At 41.7% G+C, this 21983-nt stretch overlaps 1 protein-coding gene across 6 annotated transcripts in view; it reads left to right on the top strand.

Annotated features, from left to right (window-relative positions):
- Positions 1-21983, top strand: part of MICU1 (mitochondrial calcium uptake 1) — a 256008-nt gene that overhangs the window by 177590 nt on the left and 56435 nt on the right. For 5 of the 6 annotated variants that reach the window (XR_008318809.1, XM_053305647.1, XM_053305648.1 and 2 more), the window contains exons 7-8: positions 2267-2349; positions 7448-7645. Coding sequence is in view for 5 of the 6 variants with exons in the window: in XM_053305647.1 (XP_053161622.1) it covers positions 2267-2349; positions 7448-7645 (281 nt within the window). In the remaining variant the exon portion in view is untranslated. The remainder of the gene's footprint in view (positions 1-2266; positions 2350-7447; positions 7646-21983) is intronic. The other variant, XM_053305650.1, reaches the window with a different exon arrangement.

Below are 21983 nucleotides of genomic sequence, written 5' to 3'. Positions count from 1 at the left end.
AAAGCAGAGAGATATTTTAGTGCTGCTTAGGATGAGCTGGAAGCACTGTTGCTTAAAAATGAAGGGAGAGTTGCCAAACAAAACAAAAAAGGAGCAAACAACCGCTGATACCCATCTTAGTGTGCTAAACTGTATTTTGTCATAAAACACTGTATTTCTGCAGCTGATGATGTATAATTTGCCTGATAGAGGTAAACAAGCATATTCAGAAATGCTCAGTTGGTGATGCATGTTATGCATTTACATTCTGCGGCAAAGATGATTGTACTGGAGGTGAAATAGGATTGCCACTTTTCTGAAAGTGGTGGGTAGGGAAAAACAATTCACTCAAACATATTCACATTTTAAAATGCCTAGTACAAACAAGCATTGGGACTCGGCTAGAAGTCCCTGCTTGGGTTGGTTTGAAGCAATCCAGATGGTAACCCTAAGGCAAATATACTAGTCAGCATTGCACTGAAGCTCTGATCCTGGTATAATGATGATGGGTGTGGGAATACAAATATCAGCTTCAAGACTGGATAGCAAGCAGAATGTGAGCACTGCTTTTTCTTCCTTAAAGATGTTCCCTAGCAAGGAGATCATAATACAGATGTCAGAAACACTTCTCTTTACAAAAAACTAATAAATATCCCACCCTTTTCCCAAAGAGCTCAGGGTATTATTATTTAAAAATATTTATATTCTGCTATTCAGTAAAAATAATAGATAATGACTGGCCTGAGGTCATTCAGTGAGTTTCATGTCTGAGCAGAGATTTTAATCCAGGTGTCCTCAGTCCTAGTTTTACATTTTACTGACTGCACCACACTGACTCACAATATGTCTTTCCCCTCATAGAGTAGCAGTTGGAATAATACAGACCAGACCCTTAATGGATTCCCTCCCCACCCCCATATCTTTTGCTGGAATGTTGCTGTTCTTATATGTTCAAGACAGCCATGTGTGTTTTTTTTGTTGGGGGTCCATGAATAATATTTGTGGAGGAGGGAGTGCCATAGGCTCATTTGTCATTTTTCAGTGGTGCACGCTCACTTAGTTGAAAGTCCAACTGAAGAGCTTGTTCTGAAGTAAAGAATTGTGCAGTGCCCCCCCCCCGAAGTTTGTTAGCTCCCTTAAAATTGAATCAAATCAAATCTATCTTTATTATGGTCTTAGACCAGCATAAAGTAAAAGGAGCATGTAACAGGTGGTATTAAAAGCAATTAAAAACAGTTAAATGATAGAGCCTATGCTTATTAGGAGAAAGACTGTGAGTTTGCTATAAAATCCCTATAAGATTGTCGTAAGGCTAAAGTCCATGGATGACTGTAAAGGAACTGTAAAATTGCTAAAACAGTAGCATGAGAACTATAGAGTCATATTAAGGCAAAAATCTATAGGATGCTGTTAAGGATTACATGCTATAAAATTGTTGCAATGCTAGAATCTGTTAAACGATGTCTAAAAATTTTAGGCCTTTTGATCCTGGTACCAAATGATCTCATTTATATTTTAAAGGCAACACAAATTTAATAATTCTGAATGTTTGCATTCAAACTGATGTTGGACCTACAGATGGAAACTGCATTATTCTAATCCATCTCCAAAAAAAAAAAAAAAAGAGTACTTGTCTTAAGCTGAGGTTTGATTCTCCGGTGTATGTTGAGGACCTGGAGAAGCTGGAGAAGTCACACAATTCTCTGCCCGAGGGTAGGGGTGTGCATGAACCGGTTCAGCAGTTTATTCACAGACTGCTGAACCAATTTGAAAGACCGGCATTGGAGCCGGTTCAGAGGTGGGGAAGGGGTTGCTTTAAGGCACGGGGAACATGTCCTTACCTCCCACACTGCATTTCTCCTGATGGTGCTGCTATCAAAATTGCTGGCGCGGGGGCAGCTGTATACCCTCTTGCTGCCCCAGTCAACGTAATACCAGGAAGAGGTATTATGCACAGAGAATGGAAGAGAGCTCCTAGCCTTACCTATCTCTCTGCTGCTTCCACCTTCATAGGTGCTCTATTATAATATTATAATTATAATAGACACTTTAAAAAACATACCTAATTGTTCTTGCGGCGGGGCAGGGGGATATGATTGAGTTTAATTATCAAAAGGGGAGGCTGTGGGCCCAGATAAGTACGAAGCAATTCCCCTGTCTTTGAGCAGGTCTCTATAGCTGCCTTATTACTTCACCACCTAGAGATGCATATATCAAGCAGTACAGAAATATGGTTGATAAATAAATAAGACATGGCTTGTAAGTGTCTCTCATTATTTCTGTCTAGCTCCTCAGAGGAACTTTGAAATTGCCTTCAAGATGTTTGATCTGAATGGTGATGGAGAAGTGGATATGGAAGAGTTTGAACAGGCAAGTTTTCTTAGACTCTTACCTTGTAAAAATATCAGTCTTGAACTAGATTGAAGCACACATTTTTAAGCTACTCTTGCATGCTCATTGCTTCACCTAGCTCAACATTTCTGCAATTTATTGAGGCCATTCACACAATCAAACACTGTTTTCTACCTGGGTTTTGGAGCTCTGTATGCTCCCAATTTTCAGTTGTGTGGAAGTCAGTCTGGTTAGCTTTTCCTCCTACCTTGCTTCTACACAACAGAAAGTTGGGAGGACACCTCATAAGCAGCTTCTTTGTCAGGCAAGGCTACAGCATCTGGGACACTTTACTTTGGAAAAGAAGCGACTATGGGGAGACATGATCAAGGTGTATAAAATTATACGTGGAGTGGAGAGGGTGGACAGAGAGAAATTTTTCTCCCTCTTACAGCTCTAGAACCAGGGGTCACCCCATGAAACTGAAGGTCGGGAAATTTAGGACTGACAAGAGGAAATACTTTTTCACACAGCACATAATTAATCTATGGAGTTCTTTGCCCTGGGATGTGGTGGTGGCCACGAGCTTGGGTGGCTTTAAAGGGGGCTTAGACAAATTATGGAGGACAGGTCTATCAATGGCTACTAGTGGCTGTGGGCCACCTCCAGCCTTAGAGGCACGATGCCTCTCAATACCAGTTGCAGGGGAGCAACTGCAGGAGAGAGGGCATGCACATACCTCTTGCCTGTGGGCTCCCCAGAGGCATCTGGTGGGCCACAGTGTGAAACAGAATGCTGGACTAGATGGGCCTTGTGCCTGATCCAACAGGGCTGTTCTTATGTTCTTAGTTCCCAAACCTGTGTAAAACAGTTTTTGATTGTATGGATGACCTCATTTTGTTTTGTCTGCTTCTGTCTTTTTCACCTACTTCCAAAGGGAAAGAAAGCTTATGAGATCATCATGTCTGTTTGTATGTCCATAGGTCGCTCTCTAAAAAGGGGGGCTTTAAAAAAAAACCAAATTCATCGCATGTGCTGACAGTTGAATGCAAACCAAACTGGCAGCACATGGGAGAGGGTCCTAGGTAAGAGTCACCATATTACAAGAAGCAGAAAATGGGCTCCCTTAGTTCTACTTTGAAGTATATGTTATGTGATGTATTCTTTCATTCTCTGCTTCTGAGAACTGATGTCATATGCTAAGTTGCATCTGTGTGATTCTGTCACTGTAAGGTGTCTTGAGAGGAAAGTCAGACCGATCATATGTGGTAGAGTGTCTTGTAACTGGAAACTTGGGGGCCAGTCACTTCTTTGCTTCTTCTTTTCTGTTGTTGTTAATTTGCCACAAATTAAATTATTCTCTGAATAATTTGCCTCAAAACTCAGACATTCTCCAACTCATAACCATTTCCCTACTGCCTGGTGATTTTGTTTGCTGAGGTTCAAAACTGGGCATCTGCTCAGTGGTACAATCCACATATGTATGTATTTCTAGACATATTATTTATTTATTTTAATTTATATCCCACCTTATTGTGAATTAATATGTAATAAAAAGGTTAAATGATTTTTAAAATATATATCCCAACTCCCCTCTCCCCCCAAAAAGAAGTCAAGGCTGCTAATACACAATGAACAAAATAAAACAATAAAAATACAATAAAAATAAAGCTAGCAATAAACAAACATATATCCCATCCTTTGCCTTAGCAAGGGTCATAATAATTGAAACTGACATTAAATTTTTACCATATAAAATCAGAATTACAGTAAAACTAGCTGAACTGGCACAGAGCATCTGCGCCCCAGTTCGCTGCTGCTGCTTTCTTCCCCCACCCTCCGCCGCCACTTTTTTGCTTGCCCTCTCACACCACATTCTTCTCCCCACCTGCCCCCTGCCCTCCATCTTCTTCCTTCTCCACCCACCAGCAGTCTGTTTCCCCACCCGCTGTCTCCTTGTTTCCCAGCTGGCTAGTCATCTGTCTAAATTCACTGCCGTTTTTTTTGCCTGCCGGCCACCGCCATTTTCTTTCCCCCATCCGTCCCGTTGCTATCTGGCAGCTCTCCGAGCTCTTGTGAAAGCTGCCATGCATGGGATTAGCCACGGGTATGCCTTAGAGAATGCCTCCTGTCACCTCACACCCACCTTAGAGAAAGATATATATAAAGAAAGAAGATATAATGGACTGCACAACAAAATGGAACAGATAACTTGAATGGCAAAAGCAAAAGCAAAAGCTCAAAAACGGCTTTCATTTTAAAAATGACATGAATATCTCGGGTTTAATACAATTAGGAAAAAACAAACTGATGGTAAGTAATCAGTTGTCCTAGTACTGACAAAATACCCTGCAAAGGAAAGGTTATACTCTACTAATGTCATGACAAGCTGTCAACAAAAACAAATTGTATTTCTCTTACATGTTGATATACAATTTAATTTATTTTGCTTTAAATCAGAAAGCTTTTAGAATCTCATAGGCCAGGGGTGTCAAACTCAAATCTGGTGGTGGACCGGATTAGATTCTGATGCACCTCTAGGGGCCCACACATAGCCTCTTGCCGCCTCCTGTCACCTCACACCCACCTTGCACCACCTTCTGTCATCTTCCTCCTCCTCCTCCTCCCCCCCCCCGCTTCTTTCCCGTGCTCCCGCTTTTGCCCTGCCACTTAAATTAGCTGAATGCACTACATTTGCACTGGAATATGCTCAGGGAACATTTAAATAACGGTTCGGTAGTTTTTTGGAAGAAATTCTGAATATCATACTTCCCAATGACCGGGGGTGGGGGAGAAAGAAAGAGGGAAAGGAAGTGGGGAGGTTTGACAAGAGAGAGAAAGAGGCTTAAGCTGCTAGTACCCTGGCAAAAAGGTTTGAAGTGCTTTTAGAGTCATAAAATACCCTGAATTGTGGAAGGAGATTGAATCTCTAGAGACCAAACAGCAAGGAGAGAAAAATGTGAAAGCATTTACGGAGGAAAGGAGGCAATTAAGTTGGTTGCATGACAGAACAAAAAGTATAACCAACGGGAATAGATTCAGAGAGGGAGAAATAAAAATGAGCACTTTACCATTTGTCTCAATTATCACCAAATTGTTCCGGCATGAAAGAATATCATTTTCTGTTTGTTATTTATGAGGGTTTGTGATCCAGTTAGATTTTCATTTGTTTTGAAAACACAACCAATTGTAAGTGTATATTTAAGCATAATAAAGCTTGCAGAATTCAGGCTGCATAGGTCTGGATTGGGCTGTAGCTTTAAAAAAAAAAAAAGATGAAGCAGGTTGTACTAAAGCAGCTTTTTGTCAGTCCCAGCATTGTCCAGGCTAGATCTTTGTGTTTACTCTTGATGGTTTTCAGCCTTGGCATTTCTCCAGTCTCTCCACTTTCATGTCTTTAGCGCTAGATATGAGACCATTTTAATTTGCTTATATGTAAATTAACATGCAAATGTGTGATATCTGGTTTGGAGCAGGTTGCATTTCTAATTCTATTTGGTGACTTAACATTCTGCTTCATCAAGATTCTTCACACTTTGCCAGCTGCCAGAATTTGACACTGACCTTTTGGGTATTGAAAATACATCCTGGAGCTACTCTCTGGCTTCAGTCTCCAGTCTCAAGGAATGAATTATTTTTCAAGGTTTCTGCAGAAATTGTCCTGCAACAACACTTTGCATGTTGATAATTATAAAATTCACTGCACTCTCTTAATTATCAGTTGTGTGATTTTATATTCCTACAACTTGGCTCTGATTTCCTTACAATAAAGGCACAGTTCTGTAGGTTAGAGACAAGAACTCTTAAAGCAGCTGCAAGCATTTGTTATATAGGCATGAAGTCTTCCTCGGCCTTCATCTTGCTTGCCCAAGTTTTATATATCTCTTTAATTGACCTAGTATTCTCCTTCACTTTGATAGTTCTGACAGATGCTGTTGGCCAATGAGATATACTACAATTTTAAAAATCAGGTTTTGGTTTTCCTTGGACTTTTTCACAAGCGCTTTGTGGACTTGTATGATTCTATGTATATCTTTCCTTTTTTCTTTAAATCCGTCAAGGCCACACAGCAGATGAGCTTGAGTGTTGATAACTGTGGTACTGTTACTTTGTCATCATTGACTCTGAAGGTTTTCATCTCATCCAAGCTAGATGTAATGTGGAAGTTCATAACTGGAACTCCTGATACCTTTACCTTTTTCTTTTTCCAAAAGCAGCTATTGGAGAAATTTTGATCTGGGCCATGGCACAGGGAGAGAGGGAATTAAACCTTTGTCCCGATGCTGATTTCCCCAACTGAAATCTCCCTGTTTCAGGCTGCTCACAAGCAGGAAAAGTACAGGCACAATTTGCTCACATGTTTTCTGCTCTGCAGCTAATAGCAGATTTGAATTTAGGCTATGGCATAGGGTAAGCGTTTTTTGTTTTTGTTTTTGTTTTTTAAACCCTCCCCCCTCACTTGTGGCCCCAATCCAAATAAATCCCAACAGTGGTTGCTTTTTGGAGAGAGAGAAATGACATGGAAAGTTCCAGTAACAGAAAATCTTGTGTTACCTCTATAGTTCAGCCCGCAGGTTTCCTGGGACAGTGTTTGGAAGCCAGGCCCAGAAGCAGTTCTGCTGGGCCATTGCTCACTCTAATCAAGATATGGTAAAAGGTTTGCCCACAGTTCCATTCACCGGGGGTGGGGGGCAGTGTTTTCAAGTTGCAGGAAATAGATATTCCACACTTCAACATTGCAACTTATTTGGGTTTTTAAATATACATAATTGCATGCTGGGCCTTGCTTGAGCACATTGCTCTATATCTGTAAAGCCTTTAGTGAGGGGATCAGTTTATTTATTTATTACATTTATGAACTGCCTAACACCTGAATCTCAAGGCAGTATACACAGGTTTATGCAATAAAATGCATCATTACCACATTACATTTTGATGATTGTCTTAGGGATAGAGTGAGTGGCTCCTGAGATTGAAGGATTATAAATAAATTATAACACATAACACATGAAACCAGAAAACCAGCTTTACTTTTCTTCAGTTGGCTTTGATCATGTAGTGAGGACAATGATTTACAGGAACACAATGCTGTCTCCCTTTTTATAACTGTACTTTATTTACATTTGCAATCTGCTAGGTTCAGAGCATAATTCGTTCCCAGACAAGCATGGGCATGCGTCATAGGGACCGTTCAACTACAGGGAACACCTTGAAGACAGGCTTCAACTCTGCGTTGACCACCTACTTTTTTGGGTCTGATTTGAAGGGGAAATTGACCATTTCTCACTTCTTGGAATTCCAGCGCAAACTTCAACATGACATTCTGAAACTTGAGGTTAGTGTCTGATTCAGAGGGACGTCAGACTTAATTGCTTGCTATACAGTTAGGTTTTCAGTGCATTGACCAGTGCTTTGCTTTGGAAAGGAAATGGCGCCAATGTTTAGTAGTGCCCTTTGATCAGGAAGCCTTAATCTCAAGTGGTGTGGAGCTGGTTGTAACTCTTCATTGCATGAAAGACAGCATGCTGCATAGATGTTCTTTATTAGTACTTCATGTGTTCCGTAGCCGAGACGCTCCAGTGATATACATCAGAGTAAGAGAAGGCCTCAAGAGAATGAGGGGAGAGTATCCTGTTCCACTTTTCCTTGCACTGTCCCCTATGAAACTCTCTCCCCACACGTTCTGAACATCACTACAAGGCTTCTGCTCTGGTCTGGCTGGAGTCTGAAAAGGAGTGCGCATTTTAGAAGCTGAGGAAAAGAATTATTTTTGGTGGTCCCACTTGTCCTGGCTAAAAGCCATTGATAGAAATTCCTATAGACATGTTTATGCAATATATCTTTCCCACATGCTTTGGGTCTACAGTTGAAAATTCTGGTGGTATGGTTGAAGTTTGAGAGGCAGATATTGTGGGATGGAGGGGGTCAGAATCAAAATTAAGTAGAGTGGATTTTCATCATAGGATTTCATCATAAGGACTTCATTTCTACAATGGGTGTGAAGGTTCTGGATTGTCTGGTTTTCAGTTGCCTCCCTGCCCCCCACCCCCCCCAAACCGATCCCAAATTCCGGAGGTATTTGCAAACTGTAGTTATTTTTTCCTGTGAGCTCAAAAACTCCATATATTCCCTGTGCAAGATTGTACACACAAAAGGATGTGCCATGATGAAATCATCTGAGCAGGTTTTTACAAAGGTCTGTATTAGTTCTATGGTTTATGTCTAAATCAATATTCACTTAAAGTAATCATAAGTCTCGCAGGGCCAAAAGGAGCATATGCTAATCAGATTTCTGACTGTATATGATAGTTATAATTTAGTGCTATTTTTGTTAATTAAAATGGGTTGTCATGTACAACTTGGCTCATAATTGTCTGAAATTAATCTGCTTCTTTCTGAGAAATGTAATCAAGTGTATACTAACTCAGCGTTCGATATGCTGTAAAGAACTGTCTAAGAGATGATATTGCCATGAATTGTGTTTGTCAAGGGGGTGGGGAAGCTTTTCTATATGCAAGTTGAGGTTATTGCATCAAACCATCTGGATAATTATTCTGCCCCCAGTAGGTCTTCAGTGGTGCCCTGTGTTCAGTTTTTTCATCTTATGGGAACAGTTAGAAACCGTTATGGGATAGAATGATACTGGGAGTCTCACAGATAGACTAAACTGAGAGCAGGAGAGAGAGATCTCCTGTCTAAAACCTATGGGCAATCAAGTTCCCTTCAGAGTTTCCTTCTCTGGATTTTAAGAGCCACTCAGTCACACTTTGGGCATTAGGCCCTTTTATAATATATAATCAAGAAAGTCAGACAGGTCTTTTGAGGGGAGATACAGGCTGACATGACAGGCAGTGATCCATAGGAACACAGGAAGCTGCCTTATACTGGGTCAGACCATTGGTCCATCTAGCTCAGTATTGCCTACACAGACTGGCAGCGGTTTCTCTGAGGTTAAAGGCAGGAGTCTCTCTGAGCCCTATCTTGGAGATGCCAGGGAGGGAACTTGGAACCTTCAGCAAGCAAGCATACAGATGTTCTTCCCAGGGCGACTCCATCCCCTAAAGATGGGGCCTATCTTACAGTGTTCACACATGCAGTTTTTATTGTAATTTAATTTTTTTAAAATTATGTTAATGTTTTAATGGTTTTAAATAGTGAACTTCCCAGGGAATTTGTTGTATGGGGCAGCATATAAATGTACTAAGTAAGTAAGTAAGTACATAAATAAATAAATAATCTCCCATTCAAATGCAAGCCAGGGTGAACCCTGCTTAGCAAAGGGGACAGTTCATGCTTGCTACCACAAGACCAGCTCTTCTCATTAACAGGATCTGAACTGTGTTAAGGCAGGGAGTCTTTGGAGTAGTTGCCCTGCAGACTGGATGAGTAGACAGTACATGGGAAGCAATTATTGCTTCTCTGCTCTCCCCACAAAAGCATTATTCATTGCCAGAAATATGTCGGTGAGGGTTCTACAGTGGCTCTGCAGTGAACAGCCTTCCTTTCTTCCTGATCTCCCTCCCTGCACACTGCGCTGCCTATCAAGCCTGCAGGACAACTACTCTGAAGGCTCTCTGCCTCAACTCAGCTCTGATCAGGTCAATGTCATGTCAGCCACTGTTCCTTAAATCTCATCATGTCAGCCACTGTTCCTTAAATCCCAAGCCAGTAAATGCAAAACAAACAAACAAATAAATAAATAAATATGTAAAATGAAAAAAGCAATGAAGTGATTATATACAAAAAGGAGCATTAAAACAAACACTTGTAGCTAATAATAGTTTCTTATATACCCAGGTGGTAAAATGATGCCATGAACACTTACATTTAGTATTGCTTGTACTTGGATCAAGATGTTAGAATGCCATTTGGTTTACAAAGGGCATGTCCATCTTTACCGCAGGCAGCCAAGCAAATACCTGACACAGCCCAGAGTCTAATTCAAAGATTAAATGTGTACATCAACTAATCTGGATTCACCCAGGAGCGTATCTAGGGTAGGGCAGGCAGGGCACGTGCCCCGGGCGCCACTTGAAGGGGGGCGCCATTTTGTAAAATTATTTTAAAAAATTAAAAAATGGCTGCTGAAAACAAAATGGCCACCGTGCATGCTCAAATGGCCTCTGTGAGGCCCTAGGTCATGCCAGGCATTGCAGAGGCCATTTGAGCATGCGCGGTGGCCATTTTGTTTTCAGTGGCCTTAAAAAAAAAAAGATTATTTTTAAAAATGGCCACCGCACATGCTCAAATGGTACCTGCGAGGCCCTAGAGGCCAGTGGTGGGAGGGGGAACCTTTGCAACCGCCCCCCACAGCCTTTAGGAAGCCCCACCAAAGGGACTACAGGTAAAAAAATTTAAAAAATTAATATAATACAAGACACTGTACACATATTCAGATTGACACTATGTACAGAGAATCAGGGCTTGTGAATACTGAGCTGACGCTTATGACCTAGGATTGTATTCATTTGCTCTTACTTTGCTTCTTGTGATAAGTGAGTTAAATGTGATGTCTTGCTAATATGGGTATTAATGGTGAGTTTGTCTTTGAATCAGTGTGAAATTTTTAATATTAAGGCCCAGTGGGAGTTTCTTGCTCTCTTTCTCTCATTTTAACTGTCTTTCTGAAATACTAGAATAGATTCCAAGCAGTGACACAGTTTACTCTGCATGTCCTTTAATTATTTACAGAGTATCTGGGAAAAGTCAAATTCTCCATTTATTTTTAAAACTTATGTAATAGTGATGCTACAATGCATAGCAGAGAATTAGACAGACACTTCTGTTTAGTTTTCCAAGTACACCTCCACATAGTATTTGGGTATTTCATGAGCCCCAGCATACTGAAATTTGTAGTTTTCCAGCATTTTTTGGTCTGGCTAAGTCCACTGCTAAATAGTTTTTGAAATATTAAAGGATTAACGAGACTGACTTGTATTTTTCAGCTGATATTATGGTAAAGTTATCTGAAAGATGGGTGTCAGATGCTTGGACAGGGGGGCGCAATTTCAGTGCTTGCTCTAGGTACTATTTTCCCTAGATACGCCTCTGGATTCACCTAAATAGCTAAGAATGTCTTTGAAGATGCATTGATTTATTTGCTTTTTTTTCAGTAGGTATGAAGTCCAGTGTCAAAGTACATTCACTCAAAACTCACTCTCTCTCCCTTCCCCCCCCCCATGCAAATATACATTGTTGGAAGTGAAGTGGCCCTCTCATTCATTATCATTAAATAATATTTGAGCAAATTTTAATTGACATGTAGAATTTTCAGGCAGGAAACTTAAATATGATATTAGATGGGATATCTAGATGTATCAGTAACAAATACAAATACATCTCTAGGACTGCATTAACAAAAAAGAAAAAATATAATCGTAAATTCGTGATGAAAACCACAATAAATATTGTTATTTATTAAACACAATTCATGCAAACTGGTTTCATTTCAAGAGGTAATTCTATGACCTGTAAGGAAAATAGTTTCTTTGAGAAGAAAGCTATTCTGTCCAATTGTGAGCCCTTTGGGGACAGGGAGCCATTTTATTTATTTATATCTATGTAAACTGCTTTGGGAACTTTGGTTGAAGAGTGGTATCCAAATATTTGTCATATTCATATTCATGAATATTTACAATTTACAGAAAAAATAGAGGAATCTAATTGTACTAATATGAGGTATGTCATACAATGCAGATTCACTTGTTCTTCCCAACTCAAGGCAACAAATATCTTTTACTTTCACGAAGTGTAAACATCTAAGACCAGTAATTTATTTAGGCTGGATATTCATGTTGACATTTGTTTCTGAAATTGCCTTCAAAGGCTAATTGCACTTAAGGTGGATTCCTGTAGATTAGAATGGACAAATATAGGTGCTTGTTTGAAATACTAGGCAATTATGAATGCGGGGGCATGGTGATATCATTGTCTTCCCTTATAGGTCAACAGGACAGCATACTTAAGTAGTATGCTTTCCATTTTTGACAGAAGGGTCTGCTTCTGATGTATTATTTAATATCAGTGAAATGTTCTGGCTGAGCTTTTGCAGTTTTGACTAATACTTGCTTTGGTTTTAAGATACATACATGTCAATTCTCCTTATGTGGCATTTTCTCTCTTAAGACACAATTCTTAAAATAATCAAGTACTAAATCTGTACAAGATTAATTTTCTTAATCTGTTGGCAGATTCATTGAATTTTGAAGTTGCTTATTTTCAAGCAATGTTTGATTTCTCTTATAGCGGCAAATGTCAGATAAAAATACAGGGGGAAAGAGTTGTAAGTGAGCATGTAGCTTCATTCCACTTAGTGCTAGGTTGTATATTTAGAGCTTCTTGAAGATCGTGGGGAGAAGGACTTAGATATGTTTGCTCAATTAACAGCAAGCCATTGTGTGACTGTTAGCGAATGTCATAAGAATATAAGAACAGCCATGCTGGATCAAGCCCAAGGCCTATCTAGTCCAGCAACTTGTTTCTCACAGTGGCCCACCAGATGCCTCTGAGAAGCCCACAAGCAAGAGGAGAGGTCCACAAACACACCCTCTCTCCTACTCTTGCTCCTCTGCATCTGGTTTTTATACTCATCTTGCCTCTGAGGCTGGAGGTGGCCTATAGCCATTAGACTAGTAGCCATTGATAGACCTGTCCTCAATGAATTTGTCTAACCCCCTTTTAAAGCCTGTTAGTGGTCATCACCACTAACTGTGGCAGAGAATTACATGAATTAATTATGTGCTGTGTGAAAAAGTACTTCCTTTTGTTGGTCCTAAATTTCGTGGCCATCGAACATCATCTCCTTCAGGTATGCAGCATCCGCCTTTGAAACCACCATCAATGTCGAAGACTGCCCTCGACACTGTCCCTTCCAGAGGTTCACCGATACTGATGGAGCCTATCGATGCTTACCACCCATCAACATCAACATGGTCGACATTGAGAGCTCGGTCATTGTCTCCAGCACCAACACTGATTGCCTCTTCAGCAGCTCATTTACAAATTCCTTCAACCTGCCATTCCTGTGGTTTTTCTCATACCTCTGCTGCAGGTACTGCCCTCGCTATGACTGCCATGGGTTCCTGCTCTCCTGGCATACCATATGATAATCAAAAGGAAAAACATGGAATTCTTTTGCAACACGTTCATACACTCCGATTGCTTCCTCACTGGCAATTGCAGATGTTCTCCAAGTGGGAGTTACTTTCCAAACTGCATCACCATCAATCTGGTTGACAATAGAGCCATCTCTACTAGGTTGGGGTGCCCACTGCGAGAACCATCAGATTCAGAGCAAGTGGACCCCACAACAGGCCCAACTAGATATCAGCTTCCTGGAATTGCTGGCCGTCTTCCAGGCAATGAAGCCTTGTCTACCACTGCTACAAGGCAAAATCGTCCAAGTTCAATTGGACAATACCACGGCCCAGGCTTATATCAATCGCCAGGGAGGAACTGTGTCACGGACCCTATGTCCCTTCAGCATACAACTGTGGCACTGGGTCATCAGACATCAGGTGTTCTATATAGCCATCCACATAAACAGCCTGGACAGTGTCCTAGCGGATGACCTCAGTCGCATGTTTGTACATCAATAGCAACACGAATGGGATCTCAAGATGGAATACAGAGCTCCTCTCTTCAACTTGTGGACGACCCCATCCATAGACCTTTTCTCAACTTCAGAGAATACGAAGTGCGCTTGCTTCTTCTCAAGGGCGGGACGCAACCCTTAGTCTCTAGGGGATTCTTTCCAGGTGGATTGGACCCAAGAGACACCATACATGTTTCTACTGCACCCCTTGATAAGCCGAGTGGTAGCACATCTCCTGGCTGCTCCTATATCATGCATCCTGGTGACTCCATTGTGGCCAAGGCAACCATAGTTTCCACAGCTACTCAAACTATCGGGGACCCATTACCGTCGTCTGCCCCAAGAGCTAGATCTCTTGTCCCAAGACAATGGACACGTCTTCCACCCAGACGTGTTCACACTCCATCTGATGGTGTGGTGAATCATCTACCAAAAACCATCTTGCTCAACCAAAGGCAGTCCTCCATTAGGTGTAACTACTTTGGGAAGTGGCTGCGTTTTAAATCCTATGTGTCCCTTAAGGTCCACTTGGCTGCGTTCTCTTCTAAACACCAGGGATGTGATGGCGAAACACTCTTCTCTCACCCAGATAGTAGGGCCTTGCTTAAAGGGCTCATGAATTTATACCCTCCTGTTCGTACTCAAATAGAACTGTGGAGCATTTCCTTAGTGCTCTCCACATTGACTCAGAGCCCATTTGGCTACTACTGCCATCAAACTTGTGACTTTAAAAATGGTCTTCTTACTTGCCATTACCACTGCAAAGCATGTAAGTGAACTTACAGCCTTAAGGATTGACTCCCCCTACACCAGAATTTATCCAGATGAAGTGCTGGTGTGCATGGACCCGGAGTTTTTGCCCAATATAGTGTCCAGCTTTCACCTTAATCAGGACATTGTGCTTCCTACATTCCTCAGGGGACCATCTACACCACTAGAATGAGCAATGCACTCTCTGGATATACACAGGGCACTGCTGTTCTACCTGGCACGTACTAAAGACCTTAGAACCACCAAGTGCCTCTTCATATCTTACAAAGGTCCTGCCAAAGGTGCTTGCATGTCAAAGAGTGTCTAGCTGGCTGGTCCTCATCTTGCTCACCTACAAGTTGCAAAACAAGAGACCACCAGAAGCTATCAAGGCCCACTCAACTCATGCTTATGCTTCATCAGCTGCACACCTCTCAGGGGTAACCTTCACAGACATCTGCAAAGCAGTTACATGGTCCATAAAACACTTCGCCATAGATGTGTGCTCTGCTGTTGAGACGAGCTTCGGGAGATGCCTTTTGAAGCGGGTGTTACAATAGTCACTACTGCACCCTCCTCCAGTGAGAGCTTGCTAAACACCCATACTTATGTATCTCGGTGGGTCTCAGTCCAAATAAAGAGGTTGCTCACCTGTAACTTATGACCTGGTAGAGATCCATCAACATCCATAAGACCCTTCTGGACCAGCCCTCTGCAGTAGTGCTCTGCTATGTGCATACAAGTGTGAATGCCTTTATCCTTGGATACTGATGAACTCACCTACTTATCCTGATTATCATCCTTCACGGCTGTTGTCCAAGAACTGAGGAACATGGCACCCAGCCAACCTTTAAGTAGCACGCTGTAGGTGTGGGGACTGAGCTTGGATGCCTCAACGAGCTGCAGCACTGCTACTGTGTGGTTCCTGCACAGGCGCAAAACCCATACTTATGGATGTCGACAGATCTCTACCAGATCATAAGTTACATGTGAACAACCTGGTTTTTTCCCCATTACAGTCAGCCTTGCATACAATAGGCTATTCACACTACCCAGGAAGGACAATCAGACACAATGCATTCCATGCCAGCCCATCCAGGCTTTCCTATTCAGCAAAGTATGACAAAAGAAACATGCCTCCAAGGCATGTTTTGGGATATAAATATCCCTGACTTCATAATCCAGTGTGTTCCCCTTTCCATTCTGCTGGAGAATTCATCGTGTGCTCTCTTGTGCTATACACTGGAGACTCCAAGGATCTCAGCATACCATCTTTGCTCTCACTCATATGCTATACTTGGGACCCCACTGAGCATTCCATATGCTCCCTTACAACCTCAAAAGAGCTTGGAATCACTATCTGGATCAGTCCCTGTGCCAATCCACCCAACTTGCTTTGCACCTATAGGAAGCTGGATCCACGGAGAAGCCATTGTCGTGGGCATCCCTCCTCATACTAATACTAATCCTTGCAACCCTCCTGCCCTTGCTGTCGCTGAAGGACGTGAGTCTCCCTCTGCTTGAAGCCCCCTTACCTAGAGACAGGTACAGTCTAGTGATTGTCCGGCTCTCAGGACTCCAATCTATCACTTGGATTCAAATCTCTTAGCATCTCTCTCTTGCCTGCCTGAGAACTTACACATAATCTCGAACATTAAGCAAAATGTGCCTTACCATAGTCTGTTTTTAAACATATTTGTATTGCTTTCACGTTAGGACCACCTAGTAACTTAGTCTTACTACTTTTATTATTTTTCTTTCAATAAACTCCTTTTGTTAATTAAAACCTCTCTCTCAAGCCAGTTTTCTTGAGTTCAGACGCTTGCACAAATTAAAACTGCTTGGAACTGTCTTTCCTTTTGAGCTAAATTCCCCACATTCGCCGCAACTGGGGGTGCTGACCAATCACCACTGAGGCAGTTCCATCTACAGCCCTCTAACAGGGAATCCCAGACGTTGTTGACTACTACTCCCATAATTCCCAGCCAAAGGCCATTACAGCAGTGGATGCTGGGAGTTGTAGTCAACAACATCTGGAATTCCCTCTTAGAGGGAATGGTGCTCTGGTCCCCATTTATTTTTTCTTCCCATCTTGAGAAAGCCATTCCCTGCTTCTCTCTAGGACTGGAAGAGAAGAAGCTTGCAAATGAAAAAACTTGTTTGTTTTTTGCAGGATTACTTCTTGCAGACTAAGTTACTTTCATGCATGACTTGAAAGGTAAAGGTGCAGTGCTTCTTTACATAACCTTTTTAATTGCACATTAAGGTGTTGGAAACTGCTAGAGGCTGTCATTAATTCTATCATTCCGTTCCAGACTGCAGTGCATTTGCAAGGTCAATGATATGTCGGAAGCGTCTCTCAAACACCTGGCATCCATGAGGATCTTGCTGTCATCAGGAGACATACTTTTTAACACAATTACTGCCCATTAACTCAAAAACTGGTCTCTAAGAGCCAGGAGGATGTTGAAATGCTGAAGATGCCCCAGAGATTTACAACAAGCCATTTCCCTTCACAAGACTGCCTTCACTGCACTACCGCCACCTAGTTTCACCTTCTTGGCTACCAATCTCTCTTTGATTCTTCTTTCTCAGCCTCCCAATTTGTTCTGTTTGTCTATCTTAGATTGTGTAAGGCAGCTTTCTAACAAAGGCCACAACAAATTCCAGCCTGCAAGATGTTTTTACTTGCCTGCTTATTGACAGTAGCGGCGGCAGGGCTTTTTCATTCTTTTATTGGGTTGTATCCAAGTTCTGCTTTCTGCTTGTGCTGCCTAGTGTTCACACAAGAGGCAGGGTAATTTTAGCAATTCCCCTTCCCCTCTCCCACCCCTTGCACTCCCCAAAAATCTGCTTCTGAAGGTAGTGACACCCACAGGAGCAGATTTTCAGGGGGTTGGAGAAGAAAGAGGGAGCTGCTGAAAATTGGCCCACTTCCTGCGCTAGTGCTAGATTACACAAGCAGAGAGCAGGGTTTGGATATAACCCCAAACATTTTTAACACTGTTCCTGTTCCCCTGGAAAGTGGCAGCTACAGCACCACTTGAATCTGTATATTTTATTGCTATATAGCACTGGAATTGTGGTGGTTCTGGGGAGCAGGAAAGGTGAACAATGACCTTTTTCCTTTCTGCATCCCTGTTAAAATGCAGCAAGGCAGGTTTTTTTAACCTTCCATCACACTTCCCCCCCTCCAGAGTACATAGTATAAGTTGTTAGAGATTTGAGCAGGCCAATTTTCTCTCCCCCACCCCCCACCCTTAATTTATCTGTTTTTCTTTCAAATTACATCTTGATGTTACTTGTGTCTCAATTGCTATCAAACATAGATTTAATTACTAGAGTTGTACTAGCTGCTTCACTTGTATCCAAATTCCTTGAGACATTTTTCCTCCTCCAGGGCAAAAGTGAGATTATCCCTTAGAAAAATGAAGAAATCCAGAATTTTAGCATAGCTCTGATTGAGTGGCAACAGCATTTCCCCTCCTTTCCCAACAAAAGACAGTTGAGTTTTCCCTTCCCAAATAACATGAGTTAAACTAGTATTTTCTTACCTCTGTGACCAAAACATTCCGCCAGCTCCTGGAAGCTCATAGTGCTATTTTGGTGATGATGTTTTTTAAAATTAAAAAAATCTCCAAAGTCTCAGACAAGGCTCTCTCAGCCCACTATTCAAGAATCTTCTGTTGAAAATTCCAGGATGACCATAGGATATTGTTCATACAGAGTTTGTGTTTTATCACTGAACTATTAACCTTGGCCCAAATTTTCTAAGTTACAGACCTTCTAAACCCTAGCAAAAGAACTGTGGCATCTAAACCCAATACAACATACAAACTTAGTGAAAATGCCGGGTTCAAACCACTGAATCACAGTATCTGATCTTCTGAAGGCTCTCAGAACTGATCCCAGCACTCCTACTTCTGGAAAGCCTTTCCTTCCAAGTGCTTCTTTGTAATAAAACAAATACATAAGAACCCCAGCAGCCCAACATGATATTGTTTGAGAATGACTAACTTCTGTTCTGCCACTTTCAACAAGATAATTTGCTATGGGGATAAATGCCCCATTTGCTCTGGGGATGAAAGTAGTGACTTTGTCTGAAAGCTATCCTTTATTTAATATTTGCTGTTTGACATAATTGTCCAGCTGGAAATATTGATAAATTCCTATTTGTTTCTCCAAGCAAGCTTTGGAGGTTTCCTTCTTCTGCCTCCATTGCACAGTATGAGAAGTGACAGTGTGGAAAACCAGTTACTTTGAGACATTCCCATGAGTGTCAATGGAACATCTTGTTGCTTTGCACTGCCAGGCTCCAGAACTCTCAGCTGCTGGTGAGGTCTGTGAAGCGCAGAAATCAACTGCCAGTTGGATGTCTCTCCAAGCACTCTGCTTTGCTTGAGAATTCTCTCTCCCCCCCCCCCACTCTTCTCTGCTCCCCCTTTGCCTTTTGATACCGTGGAATATAAAGTAAATCAAATGTCAGACCCAGAATGCTATGTTGGATTTCATCTTCTTGCACATAGCATCTGATTTCCAAGAAATTCTGTGATGATAATTTAAAATAGAAGCTTTTGGGGCAGTGCTACTTTGTTTTATAGGACACTTCTGATCCAAGCTAACAAGAGCTTTCCCTGATTTTGCTGTTTTATTATGATCGAAACAGACAGAAGATGTCAAAAAATGCTGATGCCTATGCATCCAAACAGAATCCATCATTCTTAGTGCTTTTGCTGTACTGTGCTCGACCCCTTCAAGGCCCACTTCCTCTGACACCAGCAGACTTCCAGTGTCTTTGCTGCAGTAAAACAGGTCATGCTTTCTTAAATGGCATTTCTTTGCATCTGAAGGAATGAGTGTTAAAGGGGGGATGTCCATGCTTGCACGCATTCTTTGTAGATAGACAACAGGAGCAAAGGACAAGCAACAAATCTTGTTCACTCAGGTATACTGTCAACATTTGTGGTGTGTGCTGTGTGAATGCAGTAATTTTTAAACTGTGTGCTATAGGGCATAATTCCCAGTTGCACAAAGGCTGCTTCTACACATTTCACTGGTGAGGCCTTTCTTCTGCCCAGTCTACCTCTATTGGAATGTGTGTGTTTTCTGTTGCACCTCTGCATTGAGCATGATTGGATCGTTTAATCATTCCTGATGGAGAGATGCAGTAGAATTGCCTGCCCTCAGAGGAGACTTCACATTACATCTCTGCACTAGTTGCTTCCCTGTGCTTTCCTCCTTTCAGTCAAAAGGCACATCCAATACAATGACATGCAGAAACATAGGCTGAGCACTTCTTAAACACACACACTCTCTCAAAGTTTTGGGAAATATGAGTCAAGGGTGCCTTCAGTTTTAATTTAGGGAAAGTGTGCACCTCAGAGATTGGATTTTTGAGAGAATCCGTCCTGATGTGTAAAAGAAAGAAGCACTGAGCATTGCCTTTTCACCTTGCTCTGTTTAAAGTGTCATCTACTGGGTGGTAAGCACTTGGTAAAGTACGGGACGTCATCGGAAAATACTATTTTACTATGATACTGTTTGAATATATTAAGCTCTTAGCCTTGATGCATTGCTGGCTGGCTGGTTTGTTTGTTTGTTTGTTTGCAAATATAAAAAACTCATATATTTTATCCAATGCGGGCAGGGGGTGGGGGGAGATTTTCAGTGAAAATACATTATTCCTGCCCTCTACATTTTACTGAGACTTCAAAGTCTCAAAGGAAGTTTGATCTCAAGGCATTTCTGCTGAGGTTTTGGGGTTTTTTTTAAACACACTTCTACAAGAGCCCAAGTAAGCGGAAGAGAAAGAGTGCTGAAATAAAAAATATTATTTTGGAAAACAAATAGGGTTTGATTATTCATGGAGGAGTGCTTTCCTTAGGGAAACTATATAACTAGCCATTTTTATTACATATTCAAGTGCTTTTATGAAGTATTTTGCATATTTAATATTGAAGCAACGTGTTCTGCTAGATTAATTTTGTACTTCAAACAAGTCTCTTTTCAGCCTCTTCTAGAATGTTTACATGCATGAAGGCCAATCATGGACTGCTCTTCCATATTTCACGGCCTTCTTTAGCACAGATTTCTAGTGTTCTGTTTGCTAACACGTGCACTGGGATTCTAAGCATGTTTATCCATAAGCAAATCCCACAAAATTCAATGGATCGTACTCCTTCGTAAGTGTGCTTGGGATAGAGTTACTTCCCTTTCGCACAACTCTTACACAGTGTGAATCCTCTGTCACATGTACAGAATACACACATGTATTTTCAGTGTATTAGTGGCAGCAATTGCTAATTGGATAAGAGAACTGCCCGCCCATTCATCACACATGACGTGCAAGACTGATGCAATTTCCCACATGGGAAGTAAAGGAGGTCATCTTATGTGAGGCAACCCTTACAAGGCTTACGTTTTTTACTCCTTCCACTCCAACTGTTTGAGACTAAGTAGGACCTCAGAAAAACTTAATCTGTCATAGACAGCAGGCACAAGGTACACAGCAGAATGACTTGAGTTTCTGGCAGAAGGAAGTGCTACATCTGGTGACAGCAGAAGGGGAGGTTGTGAGGGGAATACAAGGCACAGATGCTCATTTTCTTTATTTTGTGCCACCTTTCTTTGGCCTTGTTTTTTCTCTTTACCTTGTCCAGCTGTCACAGATCTGCCTTTCTGAAGGACAGTAGTGTATGCCCTGCTGATGCTTGCGGTATGCCTTTCTGCTGATGCATCGTCCTGCCCACTCCACTGCCAACCCTTCTTGCCTGTGAACTCTGAAATAGGCTGGCTAAGTCTGAGGAAACTGGCACCTTCATTATGGTGCCTTTTGTACTTCAGATTTTGTGGTCCAGTAGAAATGAAGTGTGTCCTGCAATTTAACAGATGTTGGTTGTATGATGATATTCAACCAACTGCAGAACTGCCGAATCATTGGTCCATCTAGCCCAGAACTAGACTGTTTGCTCCAGCTGGCAGTTAGTCTTGGGCAGAGATTTCTTGATCAGATGCTGAACAGAGTTTTCTGTTTGCCAAGCTTTAAGTTCTCCTGCCAAGCTGCGATCCTAATCCACATCACATGTATTTGGGGGTAATTGCTGGTGCTGCTGCTGTACTGGTTTCTCTCTGTATGAGTTATAGATCATCCAGTGTTGCACCCTTCCTGCTAAAAGCTACAGTATTCCTTACATCCTTTCCACTTTCTGCTAGTGGAACAGCAGGAATGGAGAGCATAGGCCTGAGGAAGCTCTTCTGTCCCTGCAACAGAACTTGATTTAGGGTGCAAGGAAAACTTACTACTTGACATTTATGCCTTTTTGTACATTTG

The sequence above is a fragment of the Hemicordylus capensis genome, chromosome 3 (assembly GCF_027244095.1).
Source record: "Hemicordylus capensis ecotype Gifberg chromosome 3, rHemCap1.1.pri, whole genome shotgun sequence".
NCBI lineage: Eukaryota > Metazoa > Chordata > Lepidosauria > Squamata > Cordylidae > Hemicordylus > Hemicordylus capensis.
Note: the sequence above shows the minus strand (reverse complement) of the source record. Positions and strands in the feature narration are given on the sequence as shown.